At 44.2% G+C, this 20,359-nt stretch overlaps 1 protein-coding gene across 4 annotated transcripts in view; it reads right to left on the bottom strand.

Annotated features, from left to right (window-relative positions):
• Positions 1-13,857: 13,857 nt before the first annotated feature.
• Positions 13,858-20,359, bottom strand: part of LOC139048086 (probable 4-coumarate--CoA ligase 2) — a 102,345-nt gene continuing 95,843 nt past the window's right edge. For 3 of the 4 annotated variants that reach the window (XM_070522514.1, XM_070522513.1, XM_070522512.1), the window contains 2 exons: positions 19,848-20,105; positions 13,858-14,140 (listed from right to left, as the gene is read on the bottom strand). In XM_070522514.1, coding sequence (XP_070378615.1) covers positions 14,013-14,140; positions 19,848-20,105 — 386 coding nt within the window. In that variant the 3' untranslated portion in view covers positions 13,858-14,012. The remainder of the gene's footprint in view (positions 14,141-19,847; positions 20,106-20,359) is intronic. The other variant, XM_070522515.1, reaches the window with a different exon arrangement.

The following is a 20,359-nucleotide window of genomic DNA, read 5'->3' as shown; positions in this document are numbered from 1 at the left end:
GCGCCGGAAAAGTCAGCACATATCTTCGACAAATATTGCGACGCTTTTGTTCGGCCGCTGTACTGTCGCCTGAATTGCAGATTCAGCTCGCTCCTTGCGATCGAGGCTAGAATATGTGCTGATTAGCTGGCGTCGGAATTCGTGCCATGTCGATAAGGCCGCCTCACGGTTCTCAAACTATGTCCGCGCGTAGTCCTCGAGGGCAAAGTAGGCGTTTCGTAGCTTGCGCTCTGGAGTCCAGCCGTTGAATTCTGCGACACGCTAAAAATGATCGAGGCAGTCCTCAACATCCTCGAAAGTGTCCCCATGGAAGGATGTGGGGATTCGCGGCTGGTTAAGGACGACCTCGGTCGATGCGGTTGAGGAAGAAGACGGAACTGATGTACTCATCTTGCCGACTCGATTGAGTAGAGGCTCGTGCTCAGGTGGCAGTCCCTGAAGTCGACGGCTTGTCCGTACGTGAACAGGAGTCAGCTCGACCGGACTTCGTACTGGGCTTGTAGACGGCGTTCGATCTGGGCGTGGTAGCATGTACCCTGCACCTCTACCAGAAAAATGTAACGTAGATTGAAGAGGAGTCTTAAAAAATATACGCTTCTCTTTAATGGCGGGCCCGAAGAAGAGCGTGAAGCGTGCGCTGCTTCGTCTTCTATGGCGGCGGCCGTTGCGCACGCCGTCCCGCGGTGCGGGAACACCACAGCATTGTGTCAATATCTTGGTATTTGGATTTCCAGAGATCTTAGATGGAACAAAACACATCAACACTGTGTGCGATTCCGCCAATCAAAAGCTTTTCTTTCTCAGGCGGGCTTTGAGACTGTCAGCACCTGGAGTTCGCCTTTTTGCATTTAACACAATTGTGCTGCCGCTTTTAGATTACGCATCTATAATTTGGTATCATTCACTAAAAATACATCAATAAAGTAGAAGGTATTCAAAAGCGGGCGGTTCGTTATATATAGAACAGCTCTGGGCGCACGTCGATGACAGTTTTGCTAAACAGAGCCAATCTGCCAACTCTAACCCAAATAAATCGTGTTCTCAGATTAAAATTTTTGTTTCAGCTCATCAAGAGATACTACAGCGTAGATATTTCCGAGATTATTTCCTTTTCAACAGATTACGCTACAAGACAACGGCATTCAGTAACAATTACCCAGTTCACTAGCCGCGAAAATTGCTTTAAATACTCATTTTTCCCCAGAGTCATAACTGAATGGAATCAGCTGTCCAATGATGTGGTGTTGCAGCCATCCCTGAATTTGTTTATGTATCATATTGTGTAATATCCTTATTTTTCGCTTTGTTACAATTGTACTTGCAGGAGATACACTGATTAAGTTGTACTCAAAGCGTATGTTTGATTTCATGATATCTGTATTGTGTTTTTACTAATGCATGTAATTTTTATTTGTTTGCCCTGCTAATCATGTCATAACGATGTATCCCCATCATGCAAAAATCCCGTAACAGGATTACAGTATTTGTGAATAAGCAAAAAATAAATGAATTAAGAACTGGTTGGGTAAACGGCACTCTGTAGACTATAGAGCTACTTTCCAGCGACAGTGCAACTAAGAATACATTTTTCGTGGTAAGAACACCGCGAATGATGAGTTTCAGCTGCGCCTGTCATGTCAGGGCATCAAATAAGATATGGTCATATTATGCGATTACAAACGCCAATCATGTTTCGCGCGACCAGTGGCGAGATCTTATTCAACATCGAGCTTGCACTGCAAAAAAATTCTTCAGTTTACGGGAAACGGTAAAGGTAGAAAGTTGCAGGACAATTTTCCATAGAATGAAGACTGGGTGTCCGTAGAACGTACAGTCAGTAAAAATGCTGCCCGTAAAAGGGAAAACGGTGAGCCCCGTAGTCGGAATCATGGCATCACCCGTATTTTGCAACTAAAGGAAAGCTGAGCTCCGTAGAACGGGAAATCTGTAATTTGAGCACCGTACTTGAGATTACTGTACATGCCCATACTTTGCTAATGAGGACCGTGAAAAGCGGACATACCGTGGGGAGGGAAGGTACGCATATAAAACACAAGAAGAAGAAAAGGAATACAGAAACGCCTTTTCTTTTCGTTATTCTTGTGTCCATGTCTCCTTTGGTTGCATTTCTGTTCAATGAATCCATACAAACTTGTTGAGCTTTATGTTGCTTTGTGTCAACAGGTGCAAACGCTCTCTGAAACATTTCTACACTTTGTAAATGATAATGCTGGTGCATATCTCAAACCAAAGAGAAAATTGTTTGGTTTTTTGAAATAAGTAATAAGAATTCGTCCATTAGAACATAGCTTACTAACAACACTTCAGATATCGCTTGAAACGCCGAAAACATCAATGCACATAGGCAGACACACACCGCAGAGAGCGTGCTGTGTTTGTATATTTCCTCCTTGTGTCTTGTACACCGCTTCATCTTCGTGTCAATGTTGTCATGTTGCACTTGGGTTCTCTACATGACGTGTACAAAGCACACATGCAAATTCGTGCCCCAAGACAACAAACCACCTAAATCTGAACAAAACTCCGTATTTATTGTGTTTGACTGAACAAAAAACTTGCATGAGTAGACACTACAAATGAACTTACTAGAGGAAGTATTGGTTGAGAATGAGAATGATTGGTTGCTTGCAGATGTCTTCTGATTTGCCTGAATATGAAAAGAACACCAATCGATTAGAAGTCGTCAATATTGCCACCATCAGCGAAACAATAAATGATCTCTACTTATAAAATGTCATTACAAGTTCCCTGGTCAAAACAAATGGTTCATACTAAGCTTTGTTGGTACATGTCCATAGCTTTAGAGCATAAATATCTCGAGCCGGAAAGGGCACAAGTGAATTGACGGTTTGCTTAGAACAGGCAAGGATGTTACGTGTATATTATGGCACACAGATATTAGATTCTCTGAATTTAGGTAGCGCTGCCACGTCTATACACGGTGGACCATAGCTTTCAACTCTAACTCCTCTAATAAGCAAGCCTGCAGATTTCACTGTTTCCGAAAACAAGCTCAAACCACTTCTTTTTTTATAAATACGACGCAAAACAAGCAAGACGGAGGTATTGCCCAGATGACAAGATGTTAGAATAGTAAATAAACAAAGAAAACTTGTCCTCCATGGTCACATGTGTGCCTGTGAGCCTTTTTAGACATGGTGTGTTGTGTCATGAAATAATTATCCATGTGCAATATTATTTTTACTCAAGCAAATAAAATTGGGTTATGGTCGTCAGTGCATCAAAGTACTATCCCAATCTTCTTAAAGAATGATAATTCTAGCTGTGCTCAACAAAAAAATGGCCGTTTTGTAATTCCGCGATTTTTGCAGCAACCTGTAGGATTTTCGTGATGTAAATGAAAGGAACCTGCAAGAGAAAGTATGTATAGGCGAAATATGTGGCACCTTCAAGCAGTACCGCTTATTCTGTCCATTCCTTGACTTGCAGTTACACAACCAAACAAATAGTGCAACATGCTTTTCCAGATAGGTTACTTCATGTAAATGTGCTTATTTTGTTATTTTTATAAGAAGAATCTCGCCTCTCCTGAAAATTCTAAATTAGAACTAATTTACTAACATGCCCAAACTTGAGCGCTTCTCATAGAATCTAACAGCCAAGGAGGCGAGGGGTATTTTCCCTACATTTTTACGAGTCTCGTGGCAACAGGGTGGCGAAATTCCGCGCCGTTGATAGATGGGGGGGGGGGGAGGAACTGAACTTTGATCAGTATGTGCAAGGTCGCATTTCTAGAATTTTACTTCATAATGTAGCAAGGATAATCTGTGGTAATTAGTGTAATTAGGTGGACGCCTTCTACGGTACCTATAGCAGCAGGCGACACTAGCCTGCAAGCTCTATTCGCTTAGCGTGCGTGGACCGTGGTTCTCTGGTAGGCACGGAAATCTTTCTCTCTTGTTCTTTATCTCTTTATTTTTTTTATTGAAGTGAATGTTAGGAGAGGTTGGCGCCTTTATGGTGGCACCGGCTACTCCTTGTCACTTGGCAAACGAAACAAATTTGCGTAAAAAGGGAGAATAGCGACACAAAATATAACACTCAGTAGAACACTGGGTGAATAAAAAATATACGGTCCAACAGTACATGAGTCGCAAAGTTCTGTGCATTAGTTCAGTCCACGTACACATATATAAAGTCAGATGTTTTGAACAGCCAAAACACACAGCACATGTAATACACTGCAAGTACAGAACAGAATCATACATATCGCGTAAAAGTTGCGATCATCACATAAGCGAATTATGGACCACGAACAACATTTATGTAACTCATTTAGCGTAATCGAATCATCGGGTACCTAATATTTTCCCAAAATGTTGGTGTCCTCCAAAAACTTTTTCACAGCAAGAAGTGCTCTTTTTTGAAGGCCCGCAGTTGTCCATGGGCCAAGTATCTTTTTAAGAGTGAATGGTCTTCTGTCTAATATACACAAATTAGCTTGCAGTACCGTTCTTTGTGTATCGTATTTCGTGCATTCGAGGAGAAGATGATGCACATCTTCGTCTGGGTGGCCACAAGAACACTGCGGACTAGAGACACGTTTTATTCTGCACAAGAAGTGTTTCGTAAGTGCAGTACCAAGACGCAGTCGGTGTACCAATGTTTCAAATTTTCTGTTGTCTCTTAGAGTTTCCGGTATTGATAAGTTTATACATGAGTCTATAGAGTATAACTCCGAGTTTTTAGTTTGCTGGTCAAACCAGGTAGTTTTACTGAGGCGACAAGAAATCTGTCTCAGGATCAGACGGACTTCACTACGCAATAGGGGAAGATTGGTTGTCTCTGCGTTATTGTGCGCTCGATTCGCAGCTGCGTCCGCTGCAGTATTACCGGGAATGTTGCAGTGCCCAGGTATCCATTGAAATGCAATTACGTGGTTCATTGTGTTTGCTTTAGTAAGTTCTTTGAGCGTCTCATACAATAGCGAAGTGTCCAAAGAATTTTTCTTATTGTTCTGTAGTAATGTGAGAGCGGCTTGCGAATCGCTAAAGATAACCCATTTTTGCGAATGTTTTTTTGATGTTATGAAACGCAAAGCACAAAGGATTGCTAATAGTTCTGCCATGGTGGAAGATGTCTCCCGGGATAATTTGAATGTTTGCTCTAGCGCTAAATGTGGAATGATGAATGCTGAAGTCGAGGAATTTTTATGACACGAACCATCTGTATAAACGTGGATGTACTGGGGATATAATGAGTAAATTTGGAAGAGTGCTAGTTGCTGTGCGGCTACTATGAACATGTTTCTCTTTGATATAATCCCGTCAACCGATAATTATATTTTAGGGCATGTTAACATCCAGAGAGGGTAACTAACATCCACTTTGTATAATTCAAATATTGGTGACAATGCTTTATGTTCTCGAATAACATCGTGAATTTTGCATTTGTTTCTTTCGGTGAGCGCGAGGTTTAATGGATGCTTCTCATGTTGAGTTAAGATGCGATAAATATGTCGGCATGCTTCAACCGTTCGTATGACTGGAAATGGAGGGTGACGAGCTTCAGCAATTACTAAAGAACTCGAGGCAGCCTGCGGAACCCCAAGACACACTCGTAGCCCCCTTGCTAGTAAACGTTGAAGACGTTCCTCAGAAGTTTGCGATAATCCATGGAGAATAGGGGCCGAGTAAGCAATCTTTTGTTTTATGAGTGCATTATGAACTTGTAGTAGCGAAGAGACTGATCCTCCCCACGTTGTGCCAGTGAGTCGCCGAAGTACGTTTATTACTGCGTTGGTCTGCTTTTCAATTGCGCGGATGTGTGATGCCCATGTTAGCTGGCGGTCAAGAACAACTCCAAGAAATTTATGCTCTTTCACAAACGTCAAACTTTGCCCGTTAAGCGTAAGTTGGATATTATTCAGCTGTCGTCTAGTGAAAGGAAGTACGGCTGTCTTTGCGTATGAAAGACTCATGCCTCTTTCTTTTAAAAAGGTGTCGATACTATCAAAAGCCTCTTGCAGCGTTCTTTGAATGTCTTGTATATGAGATCCAGAGGCCCATATGCAGATGTCATCTGCGTACAGAGATTACTGTAGACCAGATGGTAGTTTTTGTGGCAAGGCTGCCATGAGACAGTTGAATAAAAACGGACTGAGAACACTGCCCTGCGGAACGCCCTGCGTGTTGCTGTGATAATTACTTTCTCCTTCAATTGTTTCCAAAAATATTTTTCTATCTTTCAAGAAATTTGATACCCAGCGCAGCGTTCGACCGTGTAGGCCAAGCTCTAACATACCAGCAAGGAAGTGTATGTGACTTACAGTGTCGAATGCTCTTTGAATGTCTAAGAATACTGCTACTGTCACATTTCCGCAACTTCGTTCATGTTCGACGCATGTGGCAATGTCTAATACTGCATCCATTGTACCTAGATTTTGTCGAAATCCGGTCATGTGGTCGGAATACACATTTGTGTGTTCACACCACCATTGCAATCGACTGTCTATCATCTTCTCCATTAGTTTGGAAAAGCAGCTTGTGAGACTGACGGGTCGGTAGGAGTCAAGGCGAAGTGGGGTCTTTCCTGGTTTTAGCACTGAAATTACCCGAGCCAATTTCCATGAATCCGAAAGGGTCTCTCTTATCCAGATATCATTAAATATATCCAAAAGAGTCATATTTCCTACTGGACCTAGGTTCTTTAGCATCACATACGTAACACCAACTGGGCCTGCGGTTTTCTTTGTACGGCATGACGAAAGAGCACTTTTCAATTCATTTAAACTAAACTCACAGTCAAGTTGAGGATGTTGTGACATAAAGCATGCACGAACCTTCTGGTCTGCTAGTGTTGTTGAACTTGCGAATTGTAGGCAAGTAGATGAAATTCCTGGTCTGGATATAAGTTGACAGAATTCGTCAGCAACAAATGTTTCAGGAGTGCTTCGAGCTACGGCAAGGGCTCGGAAGGGATGGCTCTGGGTAACTGGACCACTAAAAGATCGCACAACGGACCATATCCTGAGAACTGGAGTAAACGGAGACAACGACGCGCAGTATTCTCGCCATCTTCTCGTTCCTAATTTTTGTAAGCGTCTGCGCGAATTTGACTGAACTTTCTGTGCCATCTTGTAGTCATCTAGATTTCCACTACGGCGATAAGCCCGTTCTGCGCGTCTTCGAATTGCCCTTCGGCATTCATATTCCCCGTCGACTGCAGCGTATTCATTCGGAACAATGACTTGCTTTGTGCAGATCTTGTAAGACTCACACAATATATTTGCAAAACTTTGAAAGTTCGGGTTTGCGCCCAATGAGTTACTTAACTGGTGCCGAAAACTTTGCCAATTAGTATATTTTGAGTAGCGCCGGGTCCCCTCACTCCGTATGAGGCGATATTTTACCAGGATCGGAAAATGATCACTGCCGTGCGTTTCTATGTCTGTTGACCATTCAACGCCATCAAGAAGGTCTTGTGAGCAGAGTGTGACATCTATACAGCTTGAGTAACGAAACCCCCGCAAGAACGTTGGAGAGCTGTCATTTAACACGATAAGATTACTTTTTTCTGCGGCAGACCCTATGATGCTTCCACGGGAATCGTTATATTCACTACCCCAGATGACGTTATGTGCGTTGAAGTCTCCACAAACCATCACATGTGAGTTCGCGATACCAAACACGTTCACCAAGCTGTCTACTGATATTTTGCTAGAACATTGCAGATAAAGACTAATCACTGTGACGCTTGTATTTCTAAAAGATATCTTGCATGCTACGAACTCCGGCATATTTATATCGCTCGAGTGTATTAAATAGAGCGGTAGGTCTTTTCTCACGCATAACATCGCTCTGCTACTTCCAGCAATGCGCGATGATTTACATATAACATAGTTCGAAAGACGAAAGTCATCTCGTACGCCTGCCTCCTGTATACATAAAACAGGAAAGTTATGTTGAGCTAGTGGTTTGCGGAAATCAGCTGACTTATTTCGAAGGCTATTAGCATTCCACTGAAATATGAAAACATTGTTATAGCGATTATTCATTGTAGGCCTGCAGTGGAGCTGTTGGTGGTTGTGGAAGCACCAACGATTCCATAGAAAGCAGTGCTTTTACCTCTGGAAGGTTGTTTGCGTGTGGAATGGCACTGAGAATTGCACGCAGAGCTGTGAATAGCATGGGCAGGATCATCTGTGCCACGGGTAAAGACCCGTAATCACCAAACGACGCTGAACCTCCATGTGTGCTCGGAGCAGGTCGCTGAAGAGCGGACTGAGATGGTCGCTGGGGTGACCGGTGTGGTTGAGGCGAATGTTGAGGTAGTTGTTCAGATGTTAGGTAAGGTTGCCGTGTCACTGGCAGAGGGCGTTGTTTAGAAGGTCGGCGAAGTTCACTCGAAGCCTGGGCAAGATGAGTAGTGTTCTCTGGTGGTGGATCGTGTCGCTCGCTGTCAGAGCGTTGTCGACCTGAGTGCTTTAGAGCTGCAGAATAGTTCATGTTGACCACTTGTTCTTTTTCTTTGTTGGCAGTTGGAGGCGCGCATCTTACAGCATCAAGTTTGGGTGGGGGCGCATTACGAGGAGGTAGCCTTCCGTATTTCAACTCATGTCTGCGCAACCTTGAGGCAGCTCTGCTCTGAGGGCACCCGGAGAAGGAAGCTGTATGGTTTCCGCCACAGTTGGCACACTTTGGCTGACACACAGACTTGCACTCTGAATGGTCGTGGTCTTCTGAGCATATCTTTCAGCGACGTGGACTGCGACAGTTCTTCGATAAATGTCCAAATCTCTGGCAGTTGTAGCATCTCAGAGCAGGGCCGTGATATTCTTCTACGGGATGACTCGTGAAACCTAAATGCACTCGTTGCGGCATTGGTTTGTCTTCTCTGAAATGGAGAATGACAGTTCTCAGAGGGCGTGATTCTACCGCTCCGTCTTCTTGACGATTGTAGCGTGCCTGACGACGGGCAGATGTCACGCCAAAATCCTTCAGGAAGTCAACCAGTTGTTCTACCAGTTATCAGTTATACTCAACTGGCACATGGCGTATCTTGCCAACATTCTTGGTATAAGATGCCGGAATGAATGGTTTGACTCCCAAACCAGCCACTTCGCTCATCGTCAGCAGATGTCTTGCAGATGCGACTGAAGTAACGTTGACAGAAAAACTTCCATCTCTATTCACGCGGAATGACTGTACTTTTTCCTTTACCGCGGCGACAATTTCCGACGCAGCGTGGTTTGGATTCACTTGCCAGAAGTTGCGTCCTTCCTGTGAGGGTCGAAAAACAACTGCAATCCCTTCAGGCCGCTTCTTTTTATATGTTACCAAGGAGAACGGCGTTTCATCGCAGTCTATGTCTTCATAATCACTTAGCTCATAGGTAGATGTCTTGTCGTCGTCAACCCGTGGTTTCTTGGCTTCACTTTCGCCTGTCTCAGCCATATTCACTGAAGGTGCGCTTGAAGGTAGGGCAGCGTTGAAACTAGCGTCGCCGGCTTGATGACATTGGGCGCGTTTTGAGGCACTTCGGAATACGGCGCCGATTCTGCGGCACTCATGCGCCTAGGAACGCGCTATCGGACATATGGCTCGTGCCGGTGTTCTTTGCTGCCCACCGTCGTGGCGGGCGTAGATGCGCTGCGGAGCGCAGCAAAACCACACGATATTGTGCGTGATTTTTAGCACACAGGAATCCCACGGGATGTGTGTTCTCCCTGGACAACAGTGAGGTCTCAACACAGCACTGATTCTTGGAAGAAAACAGAAAAGAATATCTCACCGAACAAGCAGCGGCCGCTCGGAGGGACTTCTCTAGCTATCTCTAGCTATGACGGCACCAAGCGCTTGAGAATATTCTTTGTCCAACCAGCATTAAGACTGAAAGTTAAGTCATGTTGGTGTTCGCCTTAGGGTCCGGTTCAGGGCGCTTTTCTGCTTCCGATAGCCAGCTTGTTGAAATTGTACCATTTGTCTGGTCGTTTTCACAGTCGACCGACTAAGCGCGGTTCAAAACGACGGTGTCATAAGCATTTATAAATTTGTTCGGCATGGCCAGAGCAGGCATGGCACGGCCAGAGCAGGAGATTAGTGCTCGCCTCCTAGCCAAATAAGCAACACTGTCCTTCTTTGTCGCGTACAACTGGAGTTAGTTTTACAGCGAAGCTGTATCTGGCTCGGGTTACGTGCATTTTTGTTTTCCTTGAACAGAAACTATCATCAGGAATGACTCATACCCCCTTAAGCATGCTTGTTCCTGTAAGCAAGAAAAAAATGACATGGCTCATAGTCCCGTAATGCAGAGGCTATAAGTGACGCAATGTGACGCGAACAGTCCTTAAATTTTTTCTAATCACGCACAGAACATACAAAACAACAGGTCGAAAACTGTCATCATCAATGGTTTATACTCCCGTGAACAATGGATCATACCCCCGTAAGCAACAAAAAATACAATGTATCATAGTCCCGTAAGTTTGATCGCTACTCACTTTGCTTAAATTAGCTGCGATTACACTACCAATGTTGTCGTTGCTAGTGATTTTAAAGTGGATGTATCGGCGTCAAAAGATGGCCAGGCTTAGCTTGGTTAAGCCAAGAATGCGTTGGATATTGCGCGAGTTGGGGCCCAGCCTTTCCTCCGGCTGTCGTGACGTCACGCCACGTGGTTGCGCTAAAGGTCATGGTGGCTGCCCGGCCACGCCCAAGGGCTGAACTGAGTGATTGCAATATGCAACGCATAAAAATAGAAGCAACTTAATAACAAACATAGCAAACTTAAAAGAGAATAGACCCACATATGAGGCGCGCAGCAATGAACAATGGCTCATACCCTCAATGGTGGCTGCCCGGCCGCGCCCAAGGGCTGAACTGAGTGACTGCAATATGCGACGCATAAAAGGGAGCTGTTTACGCGTTCCGTGTTGCAGACATATCCCTTGCGATGCCACAACGATTCGGCCCAACCAACCACCCAGCGGCGTGCGTGAAGTGATTTGACATTATTTGAGAATGTGATTGCCGTTGCGAGTGAAATAATGACCACCGATGAAGACAATAAATGAGTGTGCATACCTTTCGTCACGATGACCACCCATCAAGAAAATAAATGAGTTCGTACCTTTGTTGAAAATTATCTGTCCCCTCCGCGTCGTGTGCTAAATAGCTTTGCTGGTCAACCACCGTCACAAAGTCAAATGACTCATGGTTTTTGAGGCATGTGCGTTGCCCTAGGCTGTACTTCAGCGCAGTTTCGTGGCGTCGCCACATGTAGGGTCAAACGAACGAACTATTTCGGAGGCTTACTGGCTACAGTCAAAAGCCCAAATCCAAGTTGTTTCTGTTTTTTCTTTTGTTTTGTAGCCTCAGCCTTCTAATCTGAAGGTCTTAAGTTCGATTCCTCCTCAAGTACACTACATATCCAGGCTTGCAGTGGCGCCTGACACCTCTCCGAAGTAACGAAGGACCTCATAAAGAAACAACAATGAATGGAAGTGCCCAGGTCAAGGAATCAAATAAAATTCGCGGAACTCTCAAAACTAATTAACAAAGAGGAAAAGGGGATATTCGAAATTATAACGTCAGAAAGATTGAGGAAGAGGTAAAAATGAATGCAATATGGTAACAGTGAGGGAAACTTGGCAAATAACAAGCCAAGATGAATGCACGGAAAAGTAAGCTGGGTAATATCATCAGCAATTTCGATGACATACTAAATGAACCTGCCTAGAAAGTGATTTCAGTGCTCTGCGTTCAATGCGCGTTCGATTTCAATGCTCTGCCAAAATTACCATTACTTCTATTACCACCATTACTTTGAATTATCATTACAACCATTACTACAAAGCAATAAAGCATTACGCCCACTCATCAGCACTTGTAGTGGTAGTTTTAAAGAGCTTCGCTGGACATCCACTTTTGCGGCGCCGCATGGCGAGTACATTTTTTCATCCAAAATCTCATGCAAACGTCCTGATTCAGCTATAAAGTTATTTCGTCGATTATTTTGAGTTCTATAGTTCATATACAAACGTCTACGGTATCTAGTCGTTTACGTTCAACGCTAAGGTACAGTCGAGTGCAAAAGTCTGGAGACCACGGCATATGAAAAAAAAGAACAATTCTAGCACAGCGTGCAACGTGAAATTGTCTAAAATCACGGCGCTGGTCAAACAGGTGCACGAGGTCAGTACACTTGATTTCAGCCTTTATGCTTCGGCTGAGAATAAGAAAGAAACTGACTGACGGTCTTGGCGACAACACCGAGCTATATGGCGTGTGGAACCGCAGTTGTAGCACACGGAAGGGTCGCGGTTCACAGCAGTTCCCTCCAAATGAATGCTAGGTTGCTGCGGGTGGCGAGAAAGTTTGTTGTCATGTGGATCACATGTCTCTGCTGCTGGCTAAAATCCGTTATATCGTTCATAAGTCACGTCGTCGTGGCGGGGTCGGTGCTGTTCTTGTCGCGGCCTGAGAGATGTCACAGGGCCTCGGGGGTAAAAACACGGCTGCTCTCACTGTGGCCGAGCGTCATAAGTAGGGCTTATCTCGTAGAGACGTGGCTGCTGTCATGGCTGTCGTGGCTGCGTGAGTTCATAAATCTCAGTGTCCCTCGCCCCAGGATATAGGGGAAGAACGATGCCACGTTTGGCTCGAAATCTGGTGGTACGCGGAAGCTATGAGTTCCATGGATGTGTCACTTGCGCGTGCAAGCTGAGCTCTTCGCGAACTATTTGTCGGATCGTTGATACAAGATCAACGGCCTGGTTGTTGTCCAAGCTTGAAACTGTCGTCACATTGGCTAGCCTGCCAAACTTCGGCGTGATGCGCCTCGTCTTCAATTGCTCGAAAGTGCGACAGTGCCGAATGATGTCAGCGACGGAAGCCAGGTTGTCTTTTGCGATGAAGAAATTGTAAACATATTCGGTAATTCCTTTTAGGATGTGCCCGACTTTGTCTTCCTCAGACATTCCACAGTCCACCATCCTACAGTTTTATTACTGCCTCAATGTAGGTCGTGCAGGTTTCGCCTGGCCCTTGCGCACGTCGCAGTAGCGTCTGTTCTGCCCTTTTCTTTTTCGTCGCGGAGTCGCCGAATCACTCTTTGATTTCCGAAAGAAATCTTCCCCATGTTGTAAATGTTTCCTCGTGATTGCCGAAACACACCAACGCAGTATCCGTTAGAAAAAACCCGACGTTCGAAAGCTGAGAAGCGCTTTTCCACTTGTTAGCGGCACTGGCCCGGTGATAATGGATGAGCCATTCCTCGACGTGTTCGTCCGACTTTCCGGCGAGGGGTCGCGAATATCTTAGTTGTTGAACAGAACTTGTCGGTGCAGCAGTTGGAATGGGCCGTTGTTCGTCTGAGTCGTGGGACATTCAACTCCGGTGGATTCGGTGGGAGTCCAGCAAAGCGACGGCTGCGTCGAAGAACTTGTGGTTCAGCCTCTGTCTTTGGGTGTCGATTACCCCGCACCTTCCACCACAATTGCTACGAAGAGTTGCGAAGAAATGATTTTATTTACAAGAGATGGACGATGATCGTAGCGTGATCGATCATCGTAGCGTGCCCGGTCTCTCAAACTCCTCGTTATCTTCGTCTTCTTTCTTCTTGCACCTCTCGTATCCTTTACAACATGTATGACATGAATGCTCCGCTTAGAAGCTACAACCGACTCAAGTTTCTCATGATTCGGCTGAATGTACTGCATTTTATTAGTGAATTTCAACCATTTGCTTTTTTATACCTCCTCCCCTCCTAAGACACAAACAAAAATTGATTTTCTTTATTCTCTGTTCTTTTTTTCGAGCCCTCATATCCCTGTGGCCAACAGATTACAACCAGTAGCAGCAATCATAAACGGGATAGTGTAAGCCAAATTAGCACAGGTTTATTAAATGCATGTCCATGTGTTTAACTTCCGTGTTTGGCAGTATCTTATAAAACGCAGAACATAAGGATAACAATTATAGTTGAATTGCGGTTTTTCTTCCTATATCAGATAATGACAATCAGGAGCCTTAGTACACCTTTGACTTCTCATATAAGAGCTTCAAATCGCGTTTGATGACTTTGCCGTTGGCATTCCTGGGCAAGAGGTCCATAAACACAACTCCACCGTAGAGATGCTTAAACTTTTCAGTTTTGCCTGCAAAAAGTGAACAAAAACAGACGGTCATGTCAATATGTTTTTACGTTGTATAGTGTGACATAACGTCTTGGATCTTAAGGCTGGTCGTAGCATGAAATCATCCGCAAGAGAAGGGAAGCTATATAGGCTGCCATTTTCGAGATGCATGCTTAGCATTAACGGTAAAAAGAATATTATGGATATCACGGCAAGTTGAAGTTATTGCGCTTTAGTTTGTGATTATAATTTTCACTGATGGCAGTAGGAAAGTAGCAAAAGTGCCTCTGTGTAGCACAATGACAGAAACAGTGATCTGAAAAAGGCATAAAACATGAGCGTTCTGTAAAAAGTAGAAATGTTCGCGAATAAATCTATACATAATTATGATACCCCTTTCCGAAATATTTTGTGTGTAGATCCGTTCTGTTTATTACAAGAAAATGTCAGAAATGCTGCAAGAAATATTTCTGCGATGGCTATTAGTTTCAATCCCTTTCATTCTTGTCTTTCTCCCTCTCTGCCTGTTCTGCAGCGTAAACGTTTAAGGGTTTTCCTAGGCTGTTATGGCCGGCGTGGCGGAACGTTTCAAGTTCGACATATTGAGAGGTACCCAGATTCGCACAGTTAGACCGTTGCAGCATGAACAAACAAGATATAGAGGGAAACAATAATGAAGTCTTCAGAAAATGTAATAACACTGATAGAAGACATAAATAATGCCTCTAGAGATCATAAAATTATAAAACGTTTGCAAGGATCAAATGCATTGCAAATGCAGAGCTCTGACAGCTACAGAGTACCTACGCAAATGTGAAATCAATGCACACTCGTTCTCAGTATATCACAGTTTCGCCGTAAGGATTAAGCAGTGAATGTACTAGAAACATATTAGTAAATTACACGAAGTAAAGACTCGTAGCTGTAGTGGCAGCATAAGGTAATCCGGTGGAGCATAGAACACAGCTCAACCATTCTTTCTTGCTTCTAGGCCCATTCGCACGTCTTCACACCTGCCAGCAACTCGGCACCTGCAGCACGCTGTTTTCTGCTATCAAGTGGAAATTGCTTGAAGAGAGGCAGCATTCTGCGCAGCTGGTCAGCGCATATATGAATAGCCATTGGAGATGACGCCTCGGAAGTTGGAGTGGTGAGGGATCACGGACTGGGGCCCCTTCAAGCCTACAAATTGAAAGGTGTAACGTCTCACCCTCCATTCCAGTGGAGCATCAAAGACAGCTGTGTCCGTTTTTTCTTGCCTCCATGTAAAGTAAATGTAAGATATACCCGATTTTATTTCTATGCTGCTCTGAACTACACCTATGGTGGCGATATTGTGGCTAGTGTGCTAAATACGTCGAGAAAACAATGCATGTCATGTGCGAAACTGCTTGAAAAGGATTCGTAGTGCATTTTATGGAAACATTGTGAATGTTCGCATCGTGCCGCGAAGTGTGCCCGGATTGCTAACGAAACCATTATTAACGTAATAGGACAGAAATTGAAATCGCAAGCTGGGAGTGTAAATGTTGAGTGGCATTGAAACAATGCACCCAGTGTTAAGAATCTGGAAGCAGCGATGAGATAACATAATCTTAAAGACGGAAAAAGCTAAGATGGGTCAAAGTTGCTAAGCAAGGAGATTGCCACCATGAACCAAATGCTTGCCACAGTTTTAGGACGCATGGAAAGCCTTGAAAAGAAAGCAGATCGACAATGTGCGACAACAGAGGTGATTGAAAACTCAGTGGAAGTGATAACTTAAAAAAATATTATGTACTTGCGATAAGACGTGGAATTAGGAAATGGCCATAGAAAAATTGAAAGAAACACCGGAAAAGCTGAAGACAGTGAAATTGCACTGCTAAAAGAGAGCGTCGATAGCGCCGAGTGGTATTCCAGAGGAAAAAGATTGAAATACATGGAACAGCAGAAAGCTCAAAATGTTATTTGCACCCTATTCTCATCGACTTTAGCCGAACGCTCAAAATACAGGGACCAGAAAAACAGCCACTCGAAGCAGTCCACAGAATCAAAGCAGGAAAAGATAAAATTCCACCAGTCATTGTCAGGTTCATTGACCAAGCCACTCGAGGCCTGTGGCTGTCGAAGAGAACGGCTCTTTGGGGTGATAAGGCGTTCATAAATGAAAACTTGACGCGATGTGAAGAAAATGTATTTTGGCCTGCCGAAGGCTTCAGAACTTGAACTAAAGTTTGTGTGGACGCGGAAAGGCAAAATCTTTGCAAGAAAGGTGTAAGGTGCTGCAGTGAATAAAGTTGATAAGGAGAATGATTTGGAAAAATAAGTTTGATGGCTTCTTTTGAGTCATTTGGTGAAGGCGATAAAAACGACCAGAAGGCAACCGCTGCAGATAGACTTAGCCAAGAAGTTAGCATGCTGCATATGAACTTACGAAGCATAAGAAGACACTGACATGTGTCTACTTGGCTCTAAATGGGGTGACAGACGTGATGTTTGAAACAGAAGTAAATTTGGACGTAACCAAGCACACTTGCTATGACTTGGACGGTTATCGAATGTATGTGTTATGTCAAGAAAACAGAATAAGCGGAGGAGTGTTGATCTTTACTAAAGATGAATTAACATGCTCTAGGTTTGATGTCAACTTTCGCCATGCAGAGGTTATAGTGCTATTTATTAAAAGAGAAGTTACGTACTTATTGTGCGACATTTAAAGGCTGCCATGCAAGGATCCGAAAATGGTTTTGATGAACTGACCCTTTTACTTCAACAGTATATGAATGAAGATAGCTTCTGTTGCTTGGGGACGTCAACATTGATATTCTCTAAGAAGCACGACCAGCGGTGCTGATTACCTGAATTTATGATGTGAATGTAGACTCATGAACGCAATAAATGCCCGCTGCAAAGAGTATTTTGGACAGATAATGTTAACGTTGAAGTTTTCCTGGTACAGTTGTAGGAATAAAACAGGAGTACGAGCAATGTTAGTCGTTAGGTTCCAGCATAGAGATATACTTTTTTGCTCAGTATATCGGCCGCAGGACACATGCACCCACTTGACGACTTTTCTAACGAATCTCCTATATTGGCCTATATTTTATATTTCTACGGGTGGGCAGCACCCATCCTAAATCTCGAGCCCTGCGCATGTCTTCAGTAATTAGAAATGCGTTCGTTTCGTCCAAAGCTGGAGCAACTTAAGGTATTCTAACAGTAACAGTTATCTTCTCAGTAGAGCAGGAGCTGCTTAAGCACCATGAGAATTTAATTGCGCGAAGTTTCTTCGTTATCGTCACAACGGCATGTTTGCTACGTCCATTTTCATTCGCCGCTATTCGCATCGACATCTTTTTTTATTTCTTCGCAAAGTATGTAGCCATCTACATTTGTTGGCGGATGTTCTGCCCTGTTTTTCTTGCTTATCCATGATCTTGCTTGATTTGCTCCTTCGAGTCTGGTCAGAGTAGTGTGCCGTTGTTTCCCAATGAATGCATGTGATGTCATTCGAACATAAAAACCTAAGGACGGGTGAATCAGAAGCGTCATAGAAAGTGCACACAGTGCAGTGGAAATATCGATATTTCGGCTTCATTCCAGCGCTGGGCCTCCAGAATGTGGTAAAGACCATCCAGGTGACGTTCTATCACAATATGGTGTGCAGAAAATTCTGCGGTATCGGATACAGAAGCAATGAAACCAGCATGGGAGGATGCGGGCTACGCTCCCCAGGCTGACGCTCTCTCCCTTTGCCTTTACAAGTTGCCGCCAGCAACAATACTTTCCAGCCTTTAGGAGGGTTCACCTCCAGATGGTTCACTTCCAGATTGATTGGATTCCCTTGTGAAACACGGCAGTAACATATAGTTACATAGCTTACTTGAGTTGATCAGGTGTGATATGCATGCTTTGCATTCCAGCATTTTTCTATGGGTATTCCTAATTTGTTTCTCTTTCACAAAACTTATCCATCTACCTCGTACCGCTGCATATGCCTGCAGCGGATCCTGGTCGTATCAATCGCTTCCCTGCCTTTTTTTCCACCAGTACTCCAAGCGTCTCTTGCTTATCTCGACTGCAGACCGGTTGATGCTTCCCTTCCTCTAAATTACCGCCACGTCGCGATCGTCGCTTTCTCGCTTTTGCATGCGTTTTGTAGCTGTAACAATTCTAACACACCATAGTATAACACGATTCCAATAGCGGCTTTTTGCGCTTTGTGCTTAACGGAAATTCGCTGAGTTGTTCGGGCTGCTGCCACGTACTTTGTGCACTGCATACGCTATGCCTATGACGTCAGTCAATAGGCAACCTAGTGGGTCGTTCGAGAACAGTGCGCGGACTTTTCTCTGAGTTTCGAGCTGTTTTTGCCGCTTTGTCGGCGCACCAACATTGTCTGTTCGCAATTTGCGGACCTGGTGAGCTGCAATTTTAGGACTCATGAAGAAAGGAAGCCCTCTTTTTGTTCATTACGCAGCTGTCCATTCGTGCTTCAGTGGTTGTAGCTGCTCACCCGCGAGCTACAATGTGAGCCGGCATGACTTGAAACATAATATACCACGAGTTCCAGCTTGATGGACACAATGAATGCGATCTTTAGACACAGCGTTGCAAAGGTTATTTTTTGAAATGCTTTTTATGGCACCACTGGTGGTGAGACATTTTGTCAGTGCACCTGTTCAACTTGTTGTTGAAATGTGGTTTGCTTCTGAGCTTGATGACTAATTTGATTAGGCAGAATATAGCAGCTAGGGAACTGAAGACAGCCCTCTCTGATATATGTACTCAAAATTCCGAGACCATAGCCCTAGTGTCAACGTACACATCTGCAGACTTGCCGCGATGCACAATCGCTATTTAGAAAACTTTCACTGACCCATTTTCATATCGTTATTGTATTGTCCTCCGGAAGCATTACCGGTCGATCGCACCATAGCAAGTGCTGCGACTTTGCGTCTTCCACCGGAAGTGAGGTGTGGTATTTTACAACTACATAGGCGACACAGGGTATTTTGTCAAATAGGCAGGATGGTCTCCCGTTCTCTTGACACACTTTCCATGTCGGCCTCCCCGCAACAATGGCATAATATTCATCGCTGTGTGAAGTATCAAGACCTATGTGTAGTCGGAACAGCATATCCAGTCTGTATTAAACCATATAGCTATTTTTACTTTATATTTGATGCCATCAATACTCCATTGAACAACAATATTTTGCTGCGCAGAATTTTAGCGAAAACTCTTCGAAAGTTACGTTAGTGTCTGGATTCCTGATAAGTGCGCACGTCGCAAGTACTGGCCATCATTTCATATGGTGTTTCAACCTTGCTATAGAGTCATCCATAAAAGAAATTGACTTAGTGATATAAGGCGACTAAGTGGCTATGGTGTTGGGCTGCTGAGCACGAGGTTGCGGGATCAAATCCCGGCCACGTCGGCCGCATTTAAATGGGGGCGAAATGCGAAAACACCCGTGTACTTAGATTTAAGTGCACGGTAAAGAACCCCAGGTGGTCGAAATTTCCGGAGTCCTCCACTACGGTGTGCCTCATAATCAGAAAGTGGTTTTGGCACGTAAAACCCCATCATTTATCATTTAAGTTTCTAATGCCTGGTTATGACACAATGCTTGAGATCCACCTGTTCGTAGAATAATTCACCTTAAACGCAATTTATTCTTGTTGAAGTGTTTCGAAAATTTATGAAAAAGCCAAAGATGTCGAACTTGGTTTTTGTGGCTTACATTCGACGTGTTCCTTTAGCATCGCTGCCACCTCGGGCGAGGCATCTGTCGGGTCTCGTAGGACAACGAAGGCAGCAGGGGCATCGCCATACATAGTCTTCGCAACTCCAACTACGGCGGCATCGGCTACACTGTGGTGGCTCTGCAGCAGGCATTCCAGCTCCAGAGACGACACTTGCTGATCTAGGCACTTGATCATGTCCTTCATCCGGTCGACAAAGTACACGCGACCGTCTTCATCATAGTACATGATGTCTCCTGCAGTCGTGTTATTTAAGGAAATAAATATATTGTTTTCTATCTGCATGTGTTACTAGAATAGGCGCGCTTTGATCACAATACTGGTCAAAGCAAATGTTCGTCTGAAGGAGCCCAGTGGAATTTATGCACTCCAGACCTGTCAGAAGAGGGGCGACATTTCAACATTCGCCTTCGTGCAGTACAATCGGGAATCATAAACACTTTATTATTGTAGTTCACTGCATCGTCTTAGCCTGAAAAAACTACCAGAT

Source organism: Dermacentor albipictus, chromosome 7 (genome assembly GCF_038994185.2).
Source record: "Dermacentor albipictus isolate Rhodes 1998 colony chromosome 7, USDA_Dalb.pri_finalv2, whole genome shotgun sequence".
Taxonomy (NCBI): Eukaryota; Metazoa; Arthropoda; class Arachnida; order Ixodida; family Ixodidae; genus Dermacentor; species Dermacentor albipictus.
Note: the sequence above shows the minus strand (reverse complement) of the source record. Positions and strands in the feature narration are given on the sequence as shown.